Source organism: Saccopteryx bilineata, chromosome 5 (genome assembly GCF_036850765.1).
Source record: "Saccopteryx bilineata isolate mSacBil1 chromosome 5, mSacBil1_pri_phased_curated, whole genome shotgun sequence".
NCBI classification, from domain to species: domain Eukaryota; kingdom Metazoa; phylum Chordata; class Mammalia; order Chiroptera; family Emballonuridae; genus Saccopteryx; species Saccopteryx bilineata.
Genome location: NC_089494.1, coordinates 263,462,810 through 263,485,187, shown reverse-complemented (window position 1 = coordinate 263,485,187; position 22,378 = coordinate 263,462,810). Strand labels below are relative to the sequence as shown.

Sequence of the window (22,378 nt, the reverse complement as noted above, 5' to 3'; positions counted from 1 at the left end):
TTCTCCTCCCCCTCCTCCCCCTCCTCCTCCTCCCCTCCTCCCCCTCCTCCTCCTCCCCCTCCTCCTCTCCTCCCCTCCTCCCCCTCCTCCTCCTACCCCTCCTCCCTCTCTTCCCCCTCCTCCTCCTTCCCCTCCTCCCCCTCCTCCTCCCCCTTCCCCTCCTTCCCCTCTTCCCCCTCCTCCTTCTCCTTCCCCTCCTTCCCCTCCTTTCCCTCCTTCCCCTCCTCCTCCTCTCCCTCCTCCCCCTCCTCCCCCTCCTCCCTCCTTGGCCAGGCAGGGGTCCCGTGTGCCTCTTGGGCAAACCTCCCTCTGGCTACCCTGAGCTCTTCCTTCTGTACGTCTCACAGGAAAACATTTCTGTCTCCGTTTCTTTCAGAGTTGTGTGTGCATGTCATCTAAAGAGTTAATAATTCCCCTGGCTTGTTACAAAAACCAGCAGTCCCCTGCCCCCCCACCCCACCCCACCCACTCCAAATATTCTTCCCAAGAGACAACAAACACTTCCTCCCCCCCCCCCATTTTTGTTTTTTTTTAAACTAAGTCTTTTGGTATTTGTGTCTGTATTCCGAAATGTTTTGTATTGCTGCTCCTGGCCTTCCCTGTCACCAGGGTCCACCGACTTCCCTTCTGGAGGGGACGTTTGTGCCCTCTCATCCCCTGCCCCACCCCACACACCTCCTTCCCAGCACACCCCTCCCCCAGCGGCAGAGGGCCTGTGGTTTACGTTCAGTCCGCACCATCACGCCAGTGCGTGCCCACCCACGGCCAGAGCCATGCCGCACGCTCTGAGGACGTTCTCCCCTGTAGTTATCGATCGCTGTGCTATTTTATCTGGGGTTGTTTTTTTTTTTAATGTACTTATTTCTAATGCAATGCCAAACGCTCTGCCTCTCGTCCGAATCTTAGGCCTTCGGTACGTGGAGTGTCCTGTGTTTTCCTGGGCGGGAGCTGGTCCTCTGTTTAGTTTCTTACAAGGGTGCGGGGGAGATGACAGGCTGTGACCTCGGCTGTCTGAGAAGGACCATCCCGTCCTCCACGCTGGGTGGATCGTTTGGCCGCTGTCTCGGTCGGTCTGGCTGCTATAAAAGAATACCAGCCTGGATGTAAGGAGGGCTGGGGTGGGGTGGGGGGTCCAGGGTGGGCTTTGAAACAACAGACTTATTTCTCATGGTTCTAGAGCCCGGGACCCCAAGATCAAGGTGCTGGCTGATTCGGCATCTTGTGGGAGCTCATTTCTTTGGCTCCTGGATGGGGGTCTTCTCGCTGTTTCTCTGATGTCTCTTTTACGAGGACACTAATCGCATTCATGGCGGCTCCACTCTTATGACCTCATCTCCTCCAAATCCCATCACATCGGGGGGCAGGGTTTCAAAATAGGAATTTGGAGGGGGGGGACACAGACATTCAGTTTATGGTACTGGGTATAGAATTCTAGTCTGAGAGTCATTTTCCTACGGAAAGACTCGGGCGGAAGCTGAAGTTACAAGGGCCGCACCCTCATCATCTCGGGAGCCTCGCCCTCGTCAGGTTCAAGCCAATCTGATCCCCAATTCTTTAGACGGGACCTTTCCCTTCTGTTTACCGACTCAAAAATTAAGGTACAGATAAACTTAACTTCTGAACGGTCTTACCTGGCCCTCACCCCTCTGTCCCTGAAGTAGGAAAAGCAAGTCTTGGTTTTTTTGTGTTTTTTGTATTTTTCTGAAGTTGGAAACGGGGAGGCAGTCAGACAGACTCCTGCATGTGCCCAACCGGGATCCACCCGGCATGCCCACCGGGACGATGCTCTGCCCCTCTGGGGCATCGCTCTGTTGCAACCAGAGCCATTCTAGCGCCTGAGGCAGAGGCCGTCCTCAGCGCCCGGGGCCAACTCTGCTCCAATGGAGCCTTGGCTGTGGGAGGGGAAGAGAGAGACAGAGAGGAAGGAGAGGGGGAGGGGTGGAGAAGCAGATGGGCACTTCTTCTGTGTGCCCTGATCAGGAATCGAACCCAGGACTCCTACACGCCAGGCCGACGCTCTACCACTGAGCCAACCGGCCAGGTCCAAGTCTTGGTTTTTGCAAACAGTCACAGAAGCCAGGCTACCAAATCCCGGAATCCCCTCCAAGGACTAACTCTTCACTTAACCTCAAGTCTGTTTAGCACGGAGGCGCTGGGACCTCGTGAGGGGAGTGGATCAGAAAACGGCCTCGGGAAGCTGGGACACTCATTCCTGCAGGACCCGGGCGCCCACTGGGTCAGGGCGGTGAGGACTCTGGGAGCGCGTGGATGCTGAGCGCCTGGCGGGCGCACAGTGGGCCTGCAGTGGGTGGCGCTTCTAGAATTGTCATCCCTGCTCCGTCCCACCCACCCTGGAGCGGGGGCTCTCCCCAGCAGACTCCTGGCCCTGGTGGCCCTGGTGGCCCTGGTGGCCCTGGTGGCCCTGGATCAGTCCCTCCTAGGTCTCCACAGCCCTCTCAGCAAGCGAGAGCTGACCACGCACCTCTTCCAACTCGGGGTGCAGTGCAGGGTGCACACGACCTCAGGGGCCCGCGATGCTGCGGGGGACCCTTGCGGGAAGCAGACTGTCCCCTCCTCCTGTCGGCTCTGGGTGTCGTTGTCCTGGACACGAGTGCAGGGTGGAAGGTTAAGAGCATGGGTGCCTCCAGGGCTCTGTGAACGGGGGTGGTCCCTGGTCTCAGTTCCCTCATCTGTACAGTGAAGAGGACAGAGCTGTCCTGAAAACTAAACCAACCATGCTCTGGTTTGGTGAGGGCATTGCAGCGCACAGTAGGTTCTCACACTCACCGTTGAACTCCCTGCCAAAGAGCCCGGGCATGGGTGGGCCCAGAGGCTCACAGCAGAGACCTTCGCCCCACCTGGCCCCGCGGCGTTTGGGACGGAGGGGACCTGCCAGGAAGGACGGGGCGGCCAGCTCCCTCTGTTTCTCATTAGGACTACTTGTCTCCCCCCTGCCTTGGCCCCCCGCCTGCTGGCCACGTCGCTCCTCGAAGCTCTCTTGGGACCATCGTGGCCCAATCATTCCCTTCTGTTCACCGAGGTCCAGCCAGGGAGCCTGCCCCTTCCAGAAAGGGGGTGGAAGAAGGCCAGGCTGGGGTCTTGGGGTCCATGGGCCAGGCCTGGCTGGGCCGGGGGACCTGTGGACCTCCCTGCCGTGGGTGAGGATTGCACTTGAAGCCTCTCCTGCCGGCTGTTGGGCACGGCTGGGGATGTGGGCACGTTGGAGCCCGAGGCAGGGCCGGCAGAGACTGGCATGCCTGCTGGGATGACCAGCTGGTCTGCATGCAAAGGCCCTGGGACCACCACAGGGGACGGAGGGGGCCGGCCATATCCAGAGTGATTTCTCAGTGAAGGGCGTGGGGCAGGTGGGCTGCTGGGCAGGGATGTCGAGGTCAGTGGGTACCCAGCCCGGTGCTGGGAAGGCGACTCCTCTCGGCCTGCCCTGCGGCCCCAATCACCCTCCATGGGTCATCCTTAGGTCTCCGTCCTCGGGGGCTCCCCTTCCTCAGTGGTCCGTGGGCCCAACCCTACAAGGGCTCTGTGCACTGGTGCCTTTGTGGGAGCTGTGAGCAGGTGCCCTGCCCTCCTCTGCCTCCTTCAAGGACAGTTTTCCAGGCGGGCATTTCCTCTGTGACCCCTCAGCCCGCATTTAGGACGCCTGCTGCTGGGCACAGCGTCGGACCTCCGCACGCAGTTCCCTGAGCAGCTCACAGGTGACCACGCGTCGCATCCTCACTGGCCGGAGCCTTCCAGGCGTGCCCGCCGATGACCGAGGCCTCCCTGCGAGGGCCTCCCAGTGCCAGCTGCCCAGGGGACTGCGGGTGGCCCTCCGCACGGCAGCTCTGGCTTTGGGTGTCGTACCGTAAACAAGTGACACCCTCCGTCCCCATGACCTCATCTTTCCACGGCTCCTCCAAACCGTCCAGCTGGCGGGGCCGGGCAGCGCCTCCCTTGGGCCCTGGGCAGGAGGCCCATCGGGGCTTTCTCTCTCCCGGGCACAGGTGGGGACCGCGGCCCTCAGCGGGGAAGGGGCTGGGCAGGACCGCCTGGTGGCCCCTACCGGGCTCCCGTAGGGTGCTCTGTGCTGCCCCCTTCAGCTCTGCCTTCATCACATGGGCACCAGACCCAGGCCGGGCACAGACGCTACCTCGCCCGCCCGATCTGCCAGCTGTGGGACCACAACCATGGCCAGCTGGCCAGTCCGGGAGAGGGGACAGTGTGTCCTAGGTCCTCTTCAAGCAAGCTGCAGATCTGGGTGGGTGTGCGCTGTTCACGGCTCGGAGACCTCGGAGACTGGTGACCTCCTCACACCGCAGAGGAGAAGGGAAGGGGCTTCTGCTGGGGGCCCGCTGCGCGCACTGACCGCTTGACCATGGGTGGTCCGCAGCCTCTTCATGTGGACCCTGTGAGGTGAAGACCTGCGCACCCATCTCACAGATGAGGAAACCGGAGCCTGGGTGGTACACTGACCCACCGGGTCTCACAGCCACGCGGGGGAGGCAGGAGGCCAGACCACACCTGTCTGGCTCCAAAAGCCGTCCGCCCCAGGTCACGCCGCCTTCCCAAGGACAGGAAGGCATGACGGCACACTGAAACCCCACCAACGCGCTGCAGGCCGGGCACAGAGCCCAGCGGAGCCTGTCACCACGGGGTGAGGCGGCTGAGAAGCGACCCCAGGGTCCGCTGCCTTCTGGGGTCCAGAAGTCCAAGGTCGAGGCCTAAGCCCAGGGTGGGGACTGGTTCAGGAGAGAGAGGCACCAGGGTGTGACAGGGAGGCTGCGCTCTCTCTGGGACGACAGCCCTGCAAACGGGCAGCGGACACCCCCTAAAGGCCACACCCCAGTGCTGCACTCTCCTCCCCGCCACATCCCCACTCGGCGTCACATCCCCACTCCCCGCCACATCCCCACTCGGCGTCACATCCCCACTCCCCGCCACATCCCCACTCGGCGTCACATCCCCACTCGGCGTCACATCCCCACTCGGCGTCAGCCACCTAAGGTTTCCGCAAGGTGGGGGGGCGTGGAGCGGGGTTGGGGGGCGATGTGGGAGATGCGGCTTGGCGGGCATTCGGGGTGGACCCCGCTTGTGTGCTGGCTCTGCCCCCTTGGGCTGTGTGGCCTGGACACCCCCTGCAGCTCTCTGAACACATCTGCCCATTTGCATTAAGTGAGAGACAAACTCTGCTACAGGCCATCAGAGGACAGTGACAGCCTGGACACCACGTGCTCAAGCCGATGCCTTCCAGGTGGTGAGCGGTCAGCATGGTGTCACTGTGGTCCACTTCAGTGAATGTGCTCAAGAGACCAGAGGCAGGAAGTTGAGGAGAGAGCTGGTCGGAACTGTGTCCTTGTCCCCAGGGGGAGGGGAGGAGCATGCAGTCCCCTCAAACCAAGTGAGGGTCTTGGAGAGAACCGCTCACCCACATAGAGATAGCACCCCCGAGACTGCTGGGGTTGGGGACACAGAGATGGGCGCAGGCCCTGGGGAAGTCTGGAGGCAGGAGGTGCACAGGGAGACAGACAGGAGCACGGCCATCACAGAGCATGGTGGGTGAAGGCCCTCCTTCCGGAGTGGACACCACAGGGGAGCGCCCAGGAGTCTCCCTGCCCGGGCAAGCGGCCTAGGAGGAGCATGTGGGGGGGTGGCCTCCCCCACAGAGGCAGGGCCAGGAAGTAACAAGTTTTCCCAAGGTCACCCTCCCCTGCGACAGAGTCTGAGCACAGCCCGGAGAGGTCTCCTGAGCGTGGGACGTTGTGCAAGCGTATGTTTCTCCAGGGGGAGGGGTCTCTCGGGGCGGAATTGCTGGGTCCGAGGAGCGAGCATTCAGATGTCTAATGGACAGTGGAGGCCAAGCGCCCTGGGCGGAGGTCACTCATGGTGGCCTGTGTGCAGACTCTGTCCCCACACCCGCCCCGTAAGCTTTGCCCAGCGATGGGAGAATGGTTGTGGTCACTGTCACTCACCATCCCAGATCCTGGGCCTGCCCACCTCCACTGTGCGACCAACACCAGCTGTGACCCTCCTTGGAGCGTCACAGGGGAAACTTGCGGGGACCGCTCTCCTGAGAGGAGCTCTGTGGACACCTTCAGCCTGCCTGTTAGACATCTTTCTATGACCTCAGGGACAGATGTCACCATCCCATTCAACAGGTGAGGCAGCGGAGGCTCAGAGCGAGGTCACTCACCTAAGGCCACTCAGACCCTTCCTGGTCTCACGTTAGTTCCAGTGGACCGCTAGAACTGAGGACGTGATCGCTGACACAGGCTGGGCACAGCCAGGGTGGCACTGTGGCGCCATCCCGAGCATGTCCCCTCTTCCCGGGACACCACACCACCTATGGCCTGTGCCATGAGGGCCAGCTCTCTGACCGCTCTCAGCTGTGTGTCTTCTGGAAGGGTCAGATGAGATGAGGGGTGATGCACAGGGCGCAGGCCTCATGGAACACGTGGGACAGATAGATGGAAGCCATTGAGTGTCCTGGGGTTCTCTGTGGGACAGGCGCCTGGACATGTCTGAGTCAGGAGAGGCCATTGTGGCCACAGGTGTCTTCTGGGCTCAGTGCCACTGGGCAAGAGGGATTTGCTGCTCCTTGGGGACACCTGGGAGGGGAAGGGAGTAGCCTGCAGGGTGAGCAGGGTCCAAGGGCAAGGTGCCCCAGTGAAGGCGGGGCACACAGGGGACGCACCCCACTGTGGATTACAGGGACCTTTCAGGGGTTCGTAAGGTTGTGATGAGACTTCTCTCCCTTGTCCCTTAGTGCTGCTGCTGATGATATAGTGGTGATGAAGGTAATGACGGTGGTGATGGTGATGGTGGTGATGACGATAGTGTGAGGGTGGTGATGATGATAGTGTGAGGGTGGTGGTGGTGATGAAGGTGACAGTGATGATGATGGTATGGGGGTGATGCTGATGGTGATGGTATAATGGTGATGAAGGTAATGATGGTGATGATGAAGGTAATGATGGTGATGATGATAGAGTGAGGGTGGTGATGATGATAGTGTGAGGGTGGTGATGATGATAGTGTGAGGGTGGTGATGGTGATGAAGGTGACAGTGATGATGATGGTGATGGTATTAGTGGCAATAATTATGATGGTGATAATGATGATGGCTGCTAATATTTAGAGCAGGGGTCCCCAAACTACGGCCCGTGGGCCGCATGCGGCCCCCTGAGACCATTTATCCCGCCCCGCCGCACTTCCGGAAGGGGCACCTCTTTCATTGGTGGTCAGTGAGAGGAGCAAAGTTCCCATTGAAATACTGGTCAGTTTGTTGATTGAAATTTATTTGTTCTTTATTTTAAATATTGTATTTGTTCCCATTTTGTTTTTGTTTTTACTTTAAAATAAGATATGTGCAGTGTGCATAAGGATTTGTTCATAGTTTTTTTTTATAGTCCGGCCCTCCAATGGTCTGAGGGACAGTGAACTGGCCCCTGTGTAAAAAGTTTGGGGACCCCTGATTTAGAGGATACTCATTAAGAGCCCCTAAACTCTCAGGCAGAGTTTTAATTTTAATTTTTCTGACTTTCCCACTTAATCCTCATGCATCCTCCCTGGTACTGTTCCCAAGGTGAACTCGACACCCAGGCTGCTCCAGGTGAGAGAGCTGCTCAGGTGGGCACAGGTGGGCACAGGAGCCCGAAGGCAGCGAGAAAGGGAGGAAGCTCCAGTCCCCACAACCACCCCCGGGAGGAGGGGTGGCTGCTCTACTTCCCGGGTGCCGATAGCGAGGCCCAGACAGGGAGCGGGACTTGCCTGAGGTCACAGAGCTGGAAGTGGTAGAGACCAGGTGAGAGCTCAGGTGGGCTCAAACTCAAAGTTTTCACTAAACATGGAAGCCAACAGCGAGGAAGGCGAAGATGTCTCGGATCCACCCAGCCCCGTCTTCAGGAGCTCATAGTCTCACGGGGGAGACGGGCAGGTAATCTGACGGCAGGAGGAGCAAGGAGCCCCCGTCCCACCCCCGCCCCGAGCAGAAGGGTCTAGAAGATGCCTCAGGCCAGGCAGCAGGGGGCCCTGGGCCGAGGGGGAGCGCTGTCAGATGGTGGGGCCCGGAGTCCAGCAGGCAGCGTCTCCGCCAGCCCGCCCGGAGCGCCCAGACCGCCCAGACCTGCTGCTGGCCGCACGGAATACCAGCCTCAGCAGACACCTCTCCCAGAACTATTTTTAGACTCAATTCATTTCTAAACGCAAACATATTGTCAAGATAACGGCCAGCTTGGATCCCATCCACGGGCAGGCCCGCTCCCAGACACCAAAACAGAAAGCGGCTCTCGTCCTGGGTGACAGGGACCCCTCTGGCGGGGCGGTGACATCCTGTGGACGGAGTCCAGACCACAGCCCAGCCCTCGGAGGACCTGACCTGTCGATGCTTCCTCCCCAAATACAGGATAAAAACGCACACAAGCACGGGGCCCTCAATCTCACGAGAAGGTGGCTTCCTGCTCTGCCCAAGCCCAGTGCCAGGCCGGCAGCAGGCAGGCAGGCAGGCAGGCAGGCAAGGTCCCCACCCCGTTTCAGGGAGAAACAGTGCCGGTCTTGTACAGACTCTCCCGAGAACACAGAAAGAGCAAACACGGCCCAAGGCATGAACCGAGGTCAGGATCGTCTGGTCGCGCTCTCCAGTGTGAGCGTTAGGAAAAAGGGCCATGACAGACCTGCTGCTTTTAAAACACCCACACGCGGCCTGACCTGCGGTGGCGCAGTGGATAGAGCGTCGGCCTGGAACGCTGGGGTCGCCGGTTCGAAACCCCGGGCTTGCCTGGTCAAGGCACATCGGAGAGGCAACTGGGAGTTGATGCTTCCCTCTCCTCCTCCCTTTCTCTCTCTCTCTCTCTCCTCTCTCTGACAAAAATAAATCAATAAATAAAATCTAAAAAAATAAAACATCAAAATATCAAAAGAACACTAAAAAAAAAAATATTTAAAAAGGTTCCTACATCAGAGTAGAATCAGCTTCCGCCCAGTAAGGCAGTTGATAAAGTATCTCAATATCAAGAAATGTTATTACCAAAGGAGAAAATCCATTAATCATTTTAGTAGAAGCAGAAGAGTCTTCGGTGAAGATCCAGTGTTCGTGCACAGGAAGAACGCTTAGCCAAGTTGGACGGAAGGGAACTTTGTTAAAGCTAATAAAAGGACGAGGACAAAAAAATCTACCGCAAATGTTCTATCTAACTGCAAGCTGTCGGAAACCCGCCCTCTGAGACCAGGAACAGGAGCGAGGCGTGGGTGACCGTCCATTCTACAGGTCGCTGGACGAGGAGAGGCCGTAGCCAGGGCCACGAGGCGAGCCACGGCAGGAGGTCTCGGGAGTGGAAAGGGAGAAACAAAACTCAGGACTGACAGAGGACGCGGCTGGTGACTGAGGGGGGACCCGGAAAGGACCCACAGGTGCCTTCCCAGCGTGAACAGGGGAGGTCGGGAAGTCGGCCGGTATCAGGCCTGTCTAAAAAAAAAAAAAAAAAAAAAATCATTCAAAACGAAGAAGAAACAATATCGGACATACTGAGAAAATAAATATTGAAAGGCTCCAACTTACAAGACGAAATATAAAAATATACGACACGATTGGGGTAGTGAATAAAAACCAGGAGAAGTGGGGGTCCCCCCATCCCCCGTGCTCACAATGTTGGGAGCTGGAATAGCAGAAATGTGTCGCCTTCTCTCAAAACCGATCGGTAGGCGCAATGCCGCTCTAACCGAGTTCACGCGGGCGGAGCTGGCTACCCTCTGCCGTGCTCCGGAATAGATGCCGGCCAGCAGGGGCAGATAGCTAAGCATCCTCGCCGGAAACGCGGGACCTGGGTGGCTTTATTGGACTAAATAAGAGATCATAAAGCTAAGTCATGAAGACTCGGTGGTATCGGGGCGAAGACAGGAGGAGGACGGATGAAAGGGGTCCAGAAACAGACATCCCCACGTCCGGGGGGCTTGGTTTATGGCAGAGAAAGGGAGAATTGCCTTTTACATACATGGTCTAGGCTAGGGGTCCCCAAACTTTTTACACAGGGGGCCAGTTCACTGTCCCTCAGACCGTTGGAAGGCCAGACTATAAAAAAACTATGAATAAATCCCTATGCACACTGCACATATCTTATTTTAAAGTAAAAAAACAAAATGGGAACAAATACAATATTTAAAATAAAGAACAAGTAAATTTAAATCAACAAACTGACCAGTATTTCAATGGGAACTATAGGTCTGCTTTTGGCTAATGAGATGGTCAATGTGCTCCTCTCACTGACCATCAATGAAAGAGGTGACCCTTCTGGAAGTCGGTGGGGGCCAGGTAAGTGGTCTCAGGGGGCCACATGCGGCCCGCGGGCCGTAGTTTGGGGACCCCTGGTCTAGGCTATGGGGACAATCAGATATCCCTATGTCCAGATGAGAAAAATGACACTTGGCCTCTCCTTCATGCCCTGTGCGAGGTTCGTTCCCGTCGGACTGGGTCTCTGAGCGTAAATAACCACGCTTCCGGATGGCAGTGGCCTCTCTCAGTGGCTAGATGTCCCTGCATTCTTCGGCCCATTCCTTATATCGCCCAGCCCGTCCCTGCCATGGTCACATCTCCGACCCCCCTGCTGACAAGGACCCGGTGCTTACACAGGGCCACAGGGAGAATCCAGAGTCCCCTCCTATCATCAGGACCCTCCCCCTGACCACACCCACAAGGTCCCTCTGATCGTGTGAGGAGACACTCCAAGGTTCCAGGGGTTATGACGTGGACACCTCTGGGGCTGTTTTCCAGCCCAGCCACAGAGGACGTGGTCAGTGGGAACAGAAGCCCGGGAGCCGGGGAGAGGCTCCAGGTGGAGGGAGCGGCTTGCTCAGAGGTGGGGGTGCTGGAGAGGGGAGGGGAGAGGAGAAAAATGAGGCCTGGTGACCGGGGCCAGGAGCAGACCAGCCCCTGGGGCAGTGAGTGGGGAAGAGTGTCCTGCCACCTGCCAGGTGGTGGGGCGGGGAGCGGCCGCAGGCAGGACACCATGTATGGACGCAGACACGGGGCGGGCGGGCCCCCAGCCCCCAGCCCCTGGCCCCCAGTATTGCTCAGGCTGGGGAACAGTGCCAGGCGCCCCTGCCACTTCCCTCGGATCTGACCCATTCCAGAATTTCCATCTTTGGTCACCGTGATCTGGATCCACTCATCCTGCGGGGGAGGGTGGGGTGGGGGGTAGAGGGGGGCAGGGAGGACTCTGAGGATGACGCTGTGACCTGCAGGCCTGCCGCGTAAGGTCCTGGAGCTCCTGCCTGCCCCGCCCCTCGGCAGCGGCTGTGGGTGCTGCCCCAGCTGTGTCCGCAGCTGTCCGCTGGCTGCAGCCCAGCCCTGCTCCCCTGGAGAACAGCCACGAGCTCACATGGCCCTCCGTTCTTCTCTCTGAACCCTGCGTCCACTCTGTCCAGGGGAGCTTTAGGACAGAGGGGCCTGGGATGCCCCTCCACCCCGTGCCCCGTTCTTGTAGGATCCCAGGTGCCCGAGGCTGAACGGGGGCTTCTCCCTGTAGGCATCGCCTAGCCCCCCTCTCCCCTCCCCCCATTTACAGCTTCCAGGACCTGCAGGGCAAGGCGGGGGTGGCCTTGAGCCCAGCCATGGGGGAGGGGTGTCGTGTTAGACCAGGATGGCAGCTGGCAGGCTCTGAAAAAGTTGTTTTTCACGGAGCACAGCTGGAGGAGCAGCTGGGAGGCCAGCTCCACTGGTCTGGGGTGGGGGTGGGGTGCAGGGTGCGGTCAGGGCTAGAGGCTGGCGGAGGTCAGGCCCCGAACCCCACAGAGCCCACGTCCACCACGGCAGCCCCCATGGTCGGGGAGGGGCAGGGCTGAGACCACCGCCCGGTCCCGGCTCCCTCCTGAGCTGGACACCCTGCCTCCCATTTCCTGCGTGGACAGTCCGAGGACAGAGGGGAGAGGACACTGATTCCCCAGCGGGGCTGCTGGCAGGGAGCGAGAGGGTGGGGAGTGATGTTTGGACACTTGGTGGGGGGAGATCCTGAGTCAGGAACCTTCTACGAGACCAGACGTTGAATCCGGGTCTCCCTGCAGCAAAGCGGGCCCCTTCCAGCCCCTCCACTCGCCCCTGCATCTCACCCTGCCCCTCCCACCCTGCTCCAGACCTCAGGGCGAACAAGGTGCGGTGAGGTGCCCAGAGGCGGGAGCTGGGCGGCCTCTCTGGGTGCTGGGAGTGCACGAGCCCCCCCGGCATGTCCTGGGCAGGGGCTGTGGTTCCGAACAGCTCTGCACTGTCAGGGTCCGGGCAGCGGCTGTGGCTGTCCTACCCACGCCCCCCCTCCCCAGGCCACCTGCAGCTGTGATGGACCTGGGTTGCTCTGGGCACAGCCTCGGGTACCTGAGCGCCTCTCCCCTCGGCCTGAGGGTTCTGTCCAGCCCCGGGGACACTGGGCATCCTGAGAGGAAGAGAGGGTGGCTCCCAGCCTGGACAGGCCGGTTTCCCAGGACTCAGGTGCACGGCTCCTCAGAAGGTCTCCAGGTTTCACCTCCGGTCGTCCCGAGTCCGCCCGCTCCACGTTACATCCCCCGGCCGGCTTCTCTCTCCTCCTTGCCTCAGTCTCCACGTGACAGACTGAATTGTGAACCCCTCGCCACAAACCCATGTGAGAGTCCTCACCTCCAGCCCGATGGTGTGTGGAGCGAGGGCCTTTGGAAGGTGCGGGGTGGGGGTTAGTTAGAAGAGGGTGGGGTCTTCATAGTGAGATTGTTGCCCCCATAAGGAGCCCTGCCAACTCCCTCTCTCCCCCCTGCAGGGCGAGCTGTGAGCACACAGCCACGGGGCAGCCCTCTGTGAGCCAGGACCCGGTTGGGAGCCGACCTTGACCATGGGTGGACCTCCAGACCTTTCTCAGGGGCCTGGCCCTGGGCAAGTTCACGGCCGGGCTCTAGGCGCCTCGCCCCAAGCTCACCCCCTTCCAGAGCCCAGGCCCCACACTGGCCTTGCCCGGACCCCTGCTCTACCCCCCCTCCCCCCCCAGGCAGGCCCACGTGGCCTCTGGCACCTGGACAAGGAGGCCAGAGATGCACAAAGACCGTGCTCTGTGGGCTGCTGCGTGTGCGGAGAGCAGAATGCCCGGCCGGCGGGACTGAGAGCGGAGGCGGGGTGGGGGTGGGGGCAGACTTGGGGCGCCGCAAGGTTGTGGGTGCGAGGTGGGCGGGGCAAAGGGGCAGGGTGGTCAGAATGGCGCAGAGCCCGTTGGGTTTAGCCCACACTGGGTGGGATTGGAGGGATACGCACAGGCCGGGCGATGGGCAGCCCACCACGTGGCTCGGGCCAGGTTCCTGGCCGGGCTCGGACTCTTCTGGAGATACTGGCGGCGGGAGGTGGGGGGCAGGCATCATGGCCGTGCAGTGGGGGTGGTAGGTGCCCCACCGGGCTGCCTCTGTGCCCAGCCCCTCTCTCCCCAGCAGCGTGGGAAGGGGTGCTCAGGCCGTGTGAGAATCTGCGCCTCGGGATTGCGAAACTGGGTGGAGACCCAGATCACGGCACCTCCAGGAAGCTGCTTGCGACAGTTTCTGGTCCTTTTAAGGGTGTTCTTGGTCTAATTTCCTCCATCTGGTCGGCTGCAGTGTGCACAGCCGGCCACACCCAGAGTCTCCAGGGAGCTCCTCTGAGTCCCTCCGACGTCCCACATGGGATGCTGACTGCTGTCACGGCCACCGTCCGAGTCCCTCTCGAACATGAGCCCCATGGTGGGGTCATTGAATCTGAACCTGTTGAATCCCAGGCTCAAACTTCTGAAGTACACCCCCCTGCCCCCCACCCCAGCAACCTGCTTAGTCTCTTCCTGACTCATTTCCCTGTCACTGGGAGGTGCCAGTGAGGGTGACAGCAGAGGTGGGAGGAGCTCTGTGACCCGCAGGCACGCACAGCGTGGCGGGCCCTCGCGGTCGGCCAGGCACCTTTCTAAGCTCTCTGCCCACCTGCCCGGAGGTCAGCGGTCTCTGTCCCTTCCGTACGGGGGAGACACGAAGGCCGGGGGCGTCGCGCCCACGACGACAGGGACTCGAGTGGCTGGATGACCCCCGTGCCTACTGATGTCGGCTCTGGGTCCCAGGAGGAGCTGTGACTGGCGGCAGTGGGTGCCCCGAACGCCCCTGCTGGCTAAGAATCACGTGCTTGTAAACTTTAATTTCCGTACAGTAGAGAAACACAATACAAGCGGGGGGGGGGGGGGGGTGTACAGCAAAGCTCACAGATACACCTGGAACCGTGTGGCTCCGGCTCAGGAAGGGCCTCCCGCTGCCCCAGGGCAGGTCGGGGTCCAGTCCTCACAGCCCCTGCCCCCTCCCCTCCCCCGGGTGGTCCCGTCTTCCTCTGCCCGCCGCTCCACCGTCACCCCCATGAGGACAAGCGGCCTTCCAGACAGAGTCTGACACGCGAGGCTCTCCCACCAGGGGAGGGCACGTCACCGCCGGCCACAGGGCTCTGCTGGGCAGCCCAGGGACACCCCTCGCGCCTGCTCCAAGACAGGGCCCCCCACGCCTGATTCTTAAAGGGGGCGGACGCGGCCTGCCCTCCAGGGACGCCAGGTTGGCCGGGCAGACAGCCCTGGCCGTTGGACCTGGGGGTGGGGGCCCGGGGAGGCTTGGGAGCTGAGCCCTGAGTTGCGCGTCGGTGAGGGGCCGGGTGGGCAGGCGAGAGGCAGAGGGATGAGGAGCAAAGGCAGGAAGGTGGGAGAGAGGGTGGACCTCTGGGGGCTGCAGAGGCGTCGTCCCCGGCGTCGGAACCCCGCACGGTCCCGGGAACTGGGAGGGCGGCTCTCGGGCGTGGGGGGAGGGCGTGGGGCTGCCCCACAGGCACCGTGACGACGGGGAGCTCCCGCTCCCGGAGGCTGAGATCTGGAACCCTGGCCACGCCCAGCCCGCGGCTCTGTCCCTGGACGGCGGGGAGGAGACGGCTGGCTCTGCTGAGGACCGACCTCGGTCCTTCGTCCTGACCCCGCCGGAGGCAGCGGCTCCCGACGGAGCGGCTCTGCTGGCACCGGTCTCCGGCTGCAGGCTCCGGCGCTTGGTGACGTGCGGGGAGGGGCCCCCTTCACAGGACCACCTCGGGCGCGATGCTGAAGAGCAGGTCGTCGTTGCCCCGCCGCACCTCCAGCAGCAGGGGCGACTCGGTCAGCACGGCCTCCTGCAGCTCGCTCGAGTCCGCCAGGGGGCGCCCGTTGACCTTGACGATGATGTCGCCATCTTGGATGCCCCCTCTGCCAACAGGAGGGACACGCGGTCAGCGCCCACTCCCCGCCAGACTGGGAGCCCCCGTCAGGGCACCCCAGAGGGTTGAACAGCCCTCAGGATATCGCTTGAGAAACACCGTTTCGACAGGTGAGGTCAGTGCCTCGACCACGTGACACTTGTACCCGGGGAGAGATGGAAATGGCTACTTCTTCCCTACGTCAGAAGGGGCAGGCTCACGTCAGAAGGGGCAGGCTCACGTCAGAAGGGGGCAGGCTCACGTCAGAAGGGGCAGGCTCACGTCAGAAGGGGCAGGCTCACGTCAGAAGGGGCAGGCTCACGTCAGAAGGGGGCAGGCTCACGTCAGAAGGGGGCAGGCTCACGTCAGAAGGGGGCAGGCTCACGTCAGAAGGGGCATGCTCACGTCAGAAGGGGGCAGGCTCACGTCAGAAGGGGCAGGCTCACGTCAGAAGGGGCAGGCTCACGTCAGAAGGGGGCAGGCTCACATCAGAAGGGGGCAGGCTCACGTTCTGCGGCAGCCTGGCTGCCTGGGCCGCCCCGGGCTGGTTCTCTGCCCAGCTGATCCTCATTGCCTGCGTCTGCAGCCCTGCCTGGGAACACGCTTACGCACATGACAGCTAGGTCCAGGGAGCTGACCCCAAAGCCGCCACGGTTACTAAGACTTGGGCAGAAGAGGAAGAGGCTGGGCTGGCCGCCCTTTGGAGCCCGGCTCGCCGTGACCTTCCCCGCCGCCCGGAGGGAAGGCAGGCAGTGTGGGGTAGTGGTCAGATTCCTGGCCGATGGTGCCGAGATCCGCAAGGGCTGGCTCTGCGACCTTGGAGAGGTAACTTCCTCTAAGCCTCAGTCTCCCCACCAGTGAAATGGGGTGAGAGCAGTATCCTGCACCTCCCTGGCTGCCGTGAGGAGTCACGAAGAGGAGGCCTGTGGAACACCCAGTTCACGACGCAGCCTCGTGGGTCATCGGCAGTCACCGTCACCACCAATCTTACCTCTCTGACTCTTGGGGTGCCCGGCACGTGGCTGCTCTCGGTAACCCCCCTGCTGAATTCAGTGGAGCATGGCACCCCAGAATAGAGAGCCAGGGTCTGGGTTCGTGGATCAATATTGCAACCATTTCCCTGCAGGCGTGCCGCGGGCTGGAACGTGCCTGCCCCGTGCTCATCGCTGTGCTTCGTGTCCCGTGCACTCTGGAGCAGCCCCTCTGCGCTCCACGCCACAACCCTGCCCCTCAGAGCAGCCCAGACCCCAGTGCCGACTGCCTCCAGGTCCCGGAATGACAGTTTAGAACGGCTGATCTGACACAGCCTGCTGACGTCACCGATGGGGACCTCAGCCAGAGGAGGGGCAGGGGCCTGTGTGGAGCCCTTCCTGCCAGTGTGGAGCCCTCCCTGCACATCTGCCTCAGCTCATGGTGCTGCAACATTCAACCTTTCTGTAGAGTTGCTTGTAACAGTGTCTCCCGGGGTACAAAGAAGAGGCTGAAGCGTGTCCCTTTTGCAGATGAGGAAACAAAGACCTGGGCCAGGCACTGGGCTGACGAGGTTCAGGCTGGTTCTCAGCCCAGGATGGGGGGAGCGGTGGTGACCCTCTGCTCTGTCTCCCCCCTGAGGACAGGGAACATTCAAGCCACAGAAAGGCGTGGGCAGTGCCCTAAGGCCCTGGTCGGCAAACTGCGGCTTGTGAGCCACATGTGGCTCTTTGGCCCCTTGAGTGTGGCTCTTCCACAAAATACCACGTGTGGCTGCTACCTCGATAAGGAGTGTACCCACCTATATAGTGTAAGTTTAAAGAATTCGGCTCTCAAAAGAAATTTCAATCGTTGCACTGTTGATGTTTGGCTCTGTGGACTAATGAGTTTGCCGACCACTGCCCTAAGGGATACAGTGTCTTTCCACCTGGACCCTAGCTTACAGGACAGGCCAGATTGTCCCACTGGCCACTTCACATCACGTCTCGCCAGGAAGCTCGAGGTCAGTGAAGCCGGCCATCCCAGGGTCCCATGCCTCCGGGATGTCTGACTGCCTCCCACCCACCTCCCCACTTCCTCCGGCGGAGCCTACCTCTGAGAAGGTGAGTTTGGAACCACTTCTTGTACGTAAATCCCACTGCTGACCTCCGGGAAGTCCGGGTTGTTGGCCTTGAGTTCTTCCACCAAACTGAAAAGACAGGACCGCTGTTAAGGGTCTTCCTTGGGGCCTCTGAAGCTGCCCCCTCCTCCCTTCACGACCCCAGCCAAATGAGGAGCCTCGGGCCCCCAGCCTGCCCTGTCCTGCCATTGACCGCTCCAGATTGTCACTGGCTCTTGTCTGTGTCCCCCACTCCTCACGGGATCCTCAAGACAAAACCTAGAGAAGGCGGGTGGTTAGAAGTGTGGAGCGAGGAGGGCGGTGAGTAGATGGAAGTCGGGTGGGGTGTGAGGGTGGATGAGAGACAGAAAGGATGGAAGGTAGAAGGATGGGCGATCAGATGGAGGATGGATGGGAGTGGGGTGGAGCTGGGGGCGCAATCAGGCGAGTTCCAACAGCACGGGACCAGTGCGACGCTGGGGAGGGAAGCACGGCTGTGCATGCTAAGAGGAGACACTGCCCCCCCCCCACTCGAGAAGCCTGTGGAGGAAGAACAGCGTTCCCCCAAAATTCACGGCCACCCAGAAACTCAGAAGATGACCTTGTTTGGGAATAGGCTCTTTGCAGATGTAAGGGGTTGAGGATCTCAAGATGAGGTCATCCTGTCTGCGGGTGGGCCCTAGGGCCGATGGTGGTTGTGTTTATAAGAGAAAGAAGAGGGACGTTTGGAAATGGACACACAGGGAGAGAAGGGAGCCCTGTGAGGTCAGAGGCAGAGATTGCAAGGATGCAGCTGCCATCCAAGAAACACCTGAGCCGCCAGACTGGCACCCTCACCCCCAGGCACTGGGAGAGGCTGGAGAGAACCCTCCCCTGGAGCCTTCCGGGGAGCACAGACCTGCCCATCCCTTGATTTCGGAATTTCTTTCAGAACTGAAAGAAAACGAACTTCCTGTCGTTTCAAGCTGAATTTATAGGAATTAGCAGTGGTAGCTACAGGAAACTAAATCTAGGAGGCTTCCTGGAGGAGAGGGCACCTGATGAAGTCCTGAGGAAGTTGATGAAGTCCATTGGGCAAAGGGGAGAGAGGTATTGCAGGCAAAGGACCAGAAGCCTGAGTGGGCCTGACACACTGGAGCTCCCGCAGGTGGCAGGACAGGAGTGGGCCAGGGTCAGGGACCACACTGGGGGCAGCTGAGAGGGGCGTCATTCAGATACTCGCCTGGGTGTGATGGTCCTCATCCGTATGCCAATGAAGCGCTTCTTCCAGTCTGGAAACAGAACACAGCAGGACATGGTCAGAACCACCCTGAGGAGTGAGCGGAGTGGGCGAGGGTGGACATCCACCCACAGGAGCAGAATGCAGCACAAGCCGTCCTGCTGGGGCAGCCTGGAGCCAACCCGACTCCCGGGAGCTCAGGCATCCAGGGCCACCTCTCTCCTCTTGGGCTACTCTTGAGGCTGGGAGATGTCCCGGCTTAATCCAGGGGCTCCGTGGCACCCTCACCCCCAGGCACCGTCCAACCACATCAGCTCTGACAGCTGCTCTCCCTCCTAGCTCTCTGCCCAACCACCCAGTGGCCAGAGAGCTCCTCTCCAACCTCCCTCCCCCAGATTCCCCAAACTTGCCTTGCTCAGGTCTGAACTTGTCACCTCCCCTGCCTTTCCCCAAAATAACAATGTTAATCCACAATGCCCAGTAAGATAACTGTGTGCCAGGCCCTCTGGTTGGAGCATTATACATACAACCCCTTAAGATGGCACCTCTCTCTCCCCCGCTGCTCAAACCTGTGATGTAGCTGGTGTCCTACTGTATGTAAATAACATTTACATATTCTGAACCACAGGACAAACCTCAGTACATCTTTAAAATTTCATATTATAGAAGTACACTCTCAGACCACAAGGGAATTAAACTGGACATCAGTAATAGAAAGAGGCCTAATAACTTAGAAACTAAATTATACACTTCTAAATAACTGATAGTTGAAAAAGAACCATGAGGGTAACTAAACAGTATTTTAAATTAAATAAAAATAAAAAAATACAATCTATCAAAATTTGTGGGATGCAGGTAAAGCCGTACTTAGAGGGAAATCGTAGTATTAAAAGTGCGAATATTAGGCCCTGGCCGGTTGGCTCAGTGGTAGAGTGTCGGCCTGGCGTGCGGGGGACCCGGGTTCGATTCCCGGCCAGGGCACATAGGAGAAGCGCCCATCTGCTTCTCCACCCCTCCCCCTCTCCTTCCTCTCTGTCTCTCTCTTCCCCTCCCGCAGCCGAGGCTCCATTGGAGCAAAGATGGCCCGGGCGCTGGGGATGGCTCCTTGGCCTCTGCCCCAGGCGCTAGAGTGGCTCTGGTCGCAGCACAGCAACGCCCTGGAGGGGCAGAGCATCGCCCCTTGATGAGCAGAGCATCGCCCCTGGTGGGCGTGCCGGGTGGATCCCGGTCGGGCGCATGCGGGAGTCTGTCTGACTGTCTCTCCCCGTTTCCAGTTTCAGAAAAAATACAAAAAAAAAAAAAAAAGTGCGAATATTAGAAAAGAGATGACCTCACGAATGAGTCTCAAATCGATGACCTCAGCTTTCACCTTAAAAAAATAGAAAAAGATGAAATGAAACCCAAAATCAGCAAGAGAAGGGAAATAATAAAAAGTAGAAATCAATGAGACAGGAGACAGCAATACAATAAGGAAAATAAATGAAAACCGAAAGCTGATTCTTTGAGATCAATAAAACTGATAAGCCTTTATTTAGCCAGACTGATGAGAAGAAGAAGAAAAAAAAGAGAACAGGTGCAATTATCAATTGAATGAGACAGGAGACATCACCACAGGTTCTACAGGTATGAAGAGGATAACAAGACTGTGATGAACAACCGGACACCAATAAATTTGACAACTGAGATAAAATGTCCAGACTCTTATAATTTTCCAAACGACCAAAGCTTGCTCAAGGGGGGGGGGGGGGATAAAAAATAATCTGACTACCCCTGTCGCTATTAAAGAAATTAAAATTATAGTTTTAAAAAAATCTTCCCACAAAGAAACACCAGACCCGAATAATCTCACAGGAGAATTCTACCAAATGTTTGAAGAAGAAAGACTATCGACGCAACACAAATTCCTCTAGAAAGCTGAAAATGAGTGGCTGCTTCTGCGATACTGTGATTTATACGAAGCAAGGTATAGTTCGGTCTTTGACCGCCGTTCCTAACACTTTTTTATTTCCCAAGAGCTCAGAGCGATAAGGGGCAGCTTCTGCACCCGGCTTCTGGAATGGCCCCTGGACCAAGGAGGATGAACAGGCTTCTGTCATTCACCACAAGCCCCTTTGAATTAACATCAGGGAGGTGACTTTTGGAAAGCCCCTCAGGATGGGGGCTGGTTGTCAGAAGAACCAACCCTGTGATTAGAGGGCTGGCACTTTCAGCCCCACCCACCCCCTGACCTCTGGGGAGGGGAGAGGGGGCAAGAGGGAGAAATAATCACCGGTGGCCAGTGACTTAACCCACCCGGCCCACATAGCGAAGCCTCCAAAAAACCCCAGGGGGCGGGTTCGGAGAGCTTCCGCATTGGTGAAGACCAGAAGGTGCCCGGAGGGCCATGTGCCGAGGGGCAGGGACGCTCCCCGCTCCGCCCCACCCCCGCCTGTCCTGTGCCTCTCTTCCACCACGCTGTTCCCCAGTTGTGGCCTTTAATAGTAAACAGCTGATCTGATAAGGAAACTCTTTCTGGAGTTCTGTGAGCTGCTCTAGCAAGTGGCCAAACTCCAGGAAGGGATCACGGGGAACCCCAGATGTACCACTGGTCAAACTCCAGGAAGGGGTCACGGGGAACCCCAGATGTACCACTGGTCAAACTCCAGGAAGGGGTCACGGGGAACCCCTGATGTACCACTGGTCAAACTCCAGGAAGGGGTCACGGGGAACCCCTGACGTACCACTGATCAGCCAGTCAAAGGCACAGGTGAGGACCTGCGTTGCTCATTGGCGTCTGAAGGCAGCTGGCCGGTCTTGTGAGACGGAGCCCGAGTTACACCGTGAGACACCTGTGTGGCACGGGGAAACCCCACCCATCTGGGAGGAGACTGGCAAGGAAGAGGGGCCTCCGAGCAGCAGGGAGCTGACGGCAGAGGGGACGCAGGCAGGCACGGGAGGGGGGCTCTTCCTAAACCACCTCCCACCTCGTCATCCTGAGACCCAAACTGGGAAAGGACGCTGGACCATTGTCCCCCAAGGAGATGCTGCAACGCCTCGTACATCACCTTCAGCAGAACAAACCCAGCCGTCTAAGAAAGGGAGACCACATCATAACCCAGTGGGGTTTATCCCAGGAAGGCACGGATGGTTTGACATTCAAAGAGTAACCAATGCAATTTTCCACATGAACGAAAAGATGCAGGGGGGAAAAAAAATCTGACCGAAAAAAAAAAAATCTAACATCTACTAATAAAAACTAGAAATCAGAGGGAACGTTGTCAATGAGAAAAAATCTAGGCAAAACCTTTATCAACATCATCCCAAATGACGCCAGATGGAAGGGTCCTCCCTAAGATCAGGGAAGAGGCAGGGATGTGCATTCTCAGCACTGTTTTTCAGCGTTTTATGGGAGGGCCCGGCCATGCAATAAAAAATAATAAAATGAAAAACAGGCATTCAGATGGGACAGGAAGACATAAACTGTCTTTATCCGCAGGCTGAATAATTCTCGATGTGGAAAAGTTGATGAAATCTGCAAAACAAACAAACAAACAAACAAAAAAGCTACAAGAATGAATCCAATGAGGCCTCAAGGTAGCAGGCTACTACTCTAGTAACGAACAATCAGAAATTGAAATCGGAACGCTAGACCCTGGGCAATAGCCTCAGATTTTTAAAAATTTTTTAATTTCTATTTATTCATTTTAGAGAGGAGAGGAAGAGACAGAGAGGAGAGGAGAGACAGAAGGGGTGGAGGAGCTGGAAGCTTCAACTCCCATATGTGCCTTGACCAGGCAAGCCCAGGGTTTCGAACCGGCGACCTCAGCATTTCCAGGTCGACGCTTTATCCACTGCGCCACCACAGGTCAGGAATAGCCTCAGATTTTTGAAAGACCCGGGTATG

General features: G+C 58.6%; 1 protein-coding gene across 1 annotated transcript in view; it reads right to left on the bottom strand.

Moving 5' to 3' along the window:
- Positions 1–14,142: 14,142 nt before the first annotated feature.
- The window catches only part of HTRA3 (HtrA serine peptidase 3), a 35,163-nt gene continuing 26,927 nt past the window's right edge, over positions 14,143–22,378 (bottom strand). The window contains exons 7-9 of the mRNA XM_066232575.1: positions 18,499–18,547; positions 17,271–17,366; positions 14,143–15,218 (exon numbers count right to left, since the gene is read on the bottom strand). Of these exons, the coding sequence (XP_066088672.1) occupies positions 15,053–15,218; positions 17,271–17,366; positions 18,499–18,547 (311 nt within the window). The 3' untranslated portion in view covers positions 14,143–15,052. The remainder of the gene's footprint in view (positions 15,219–17,270; positions 17,367–18,498; positions 18,548–22,378) is intronic.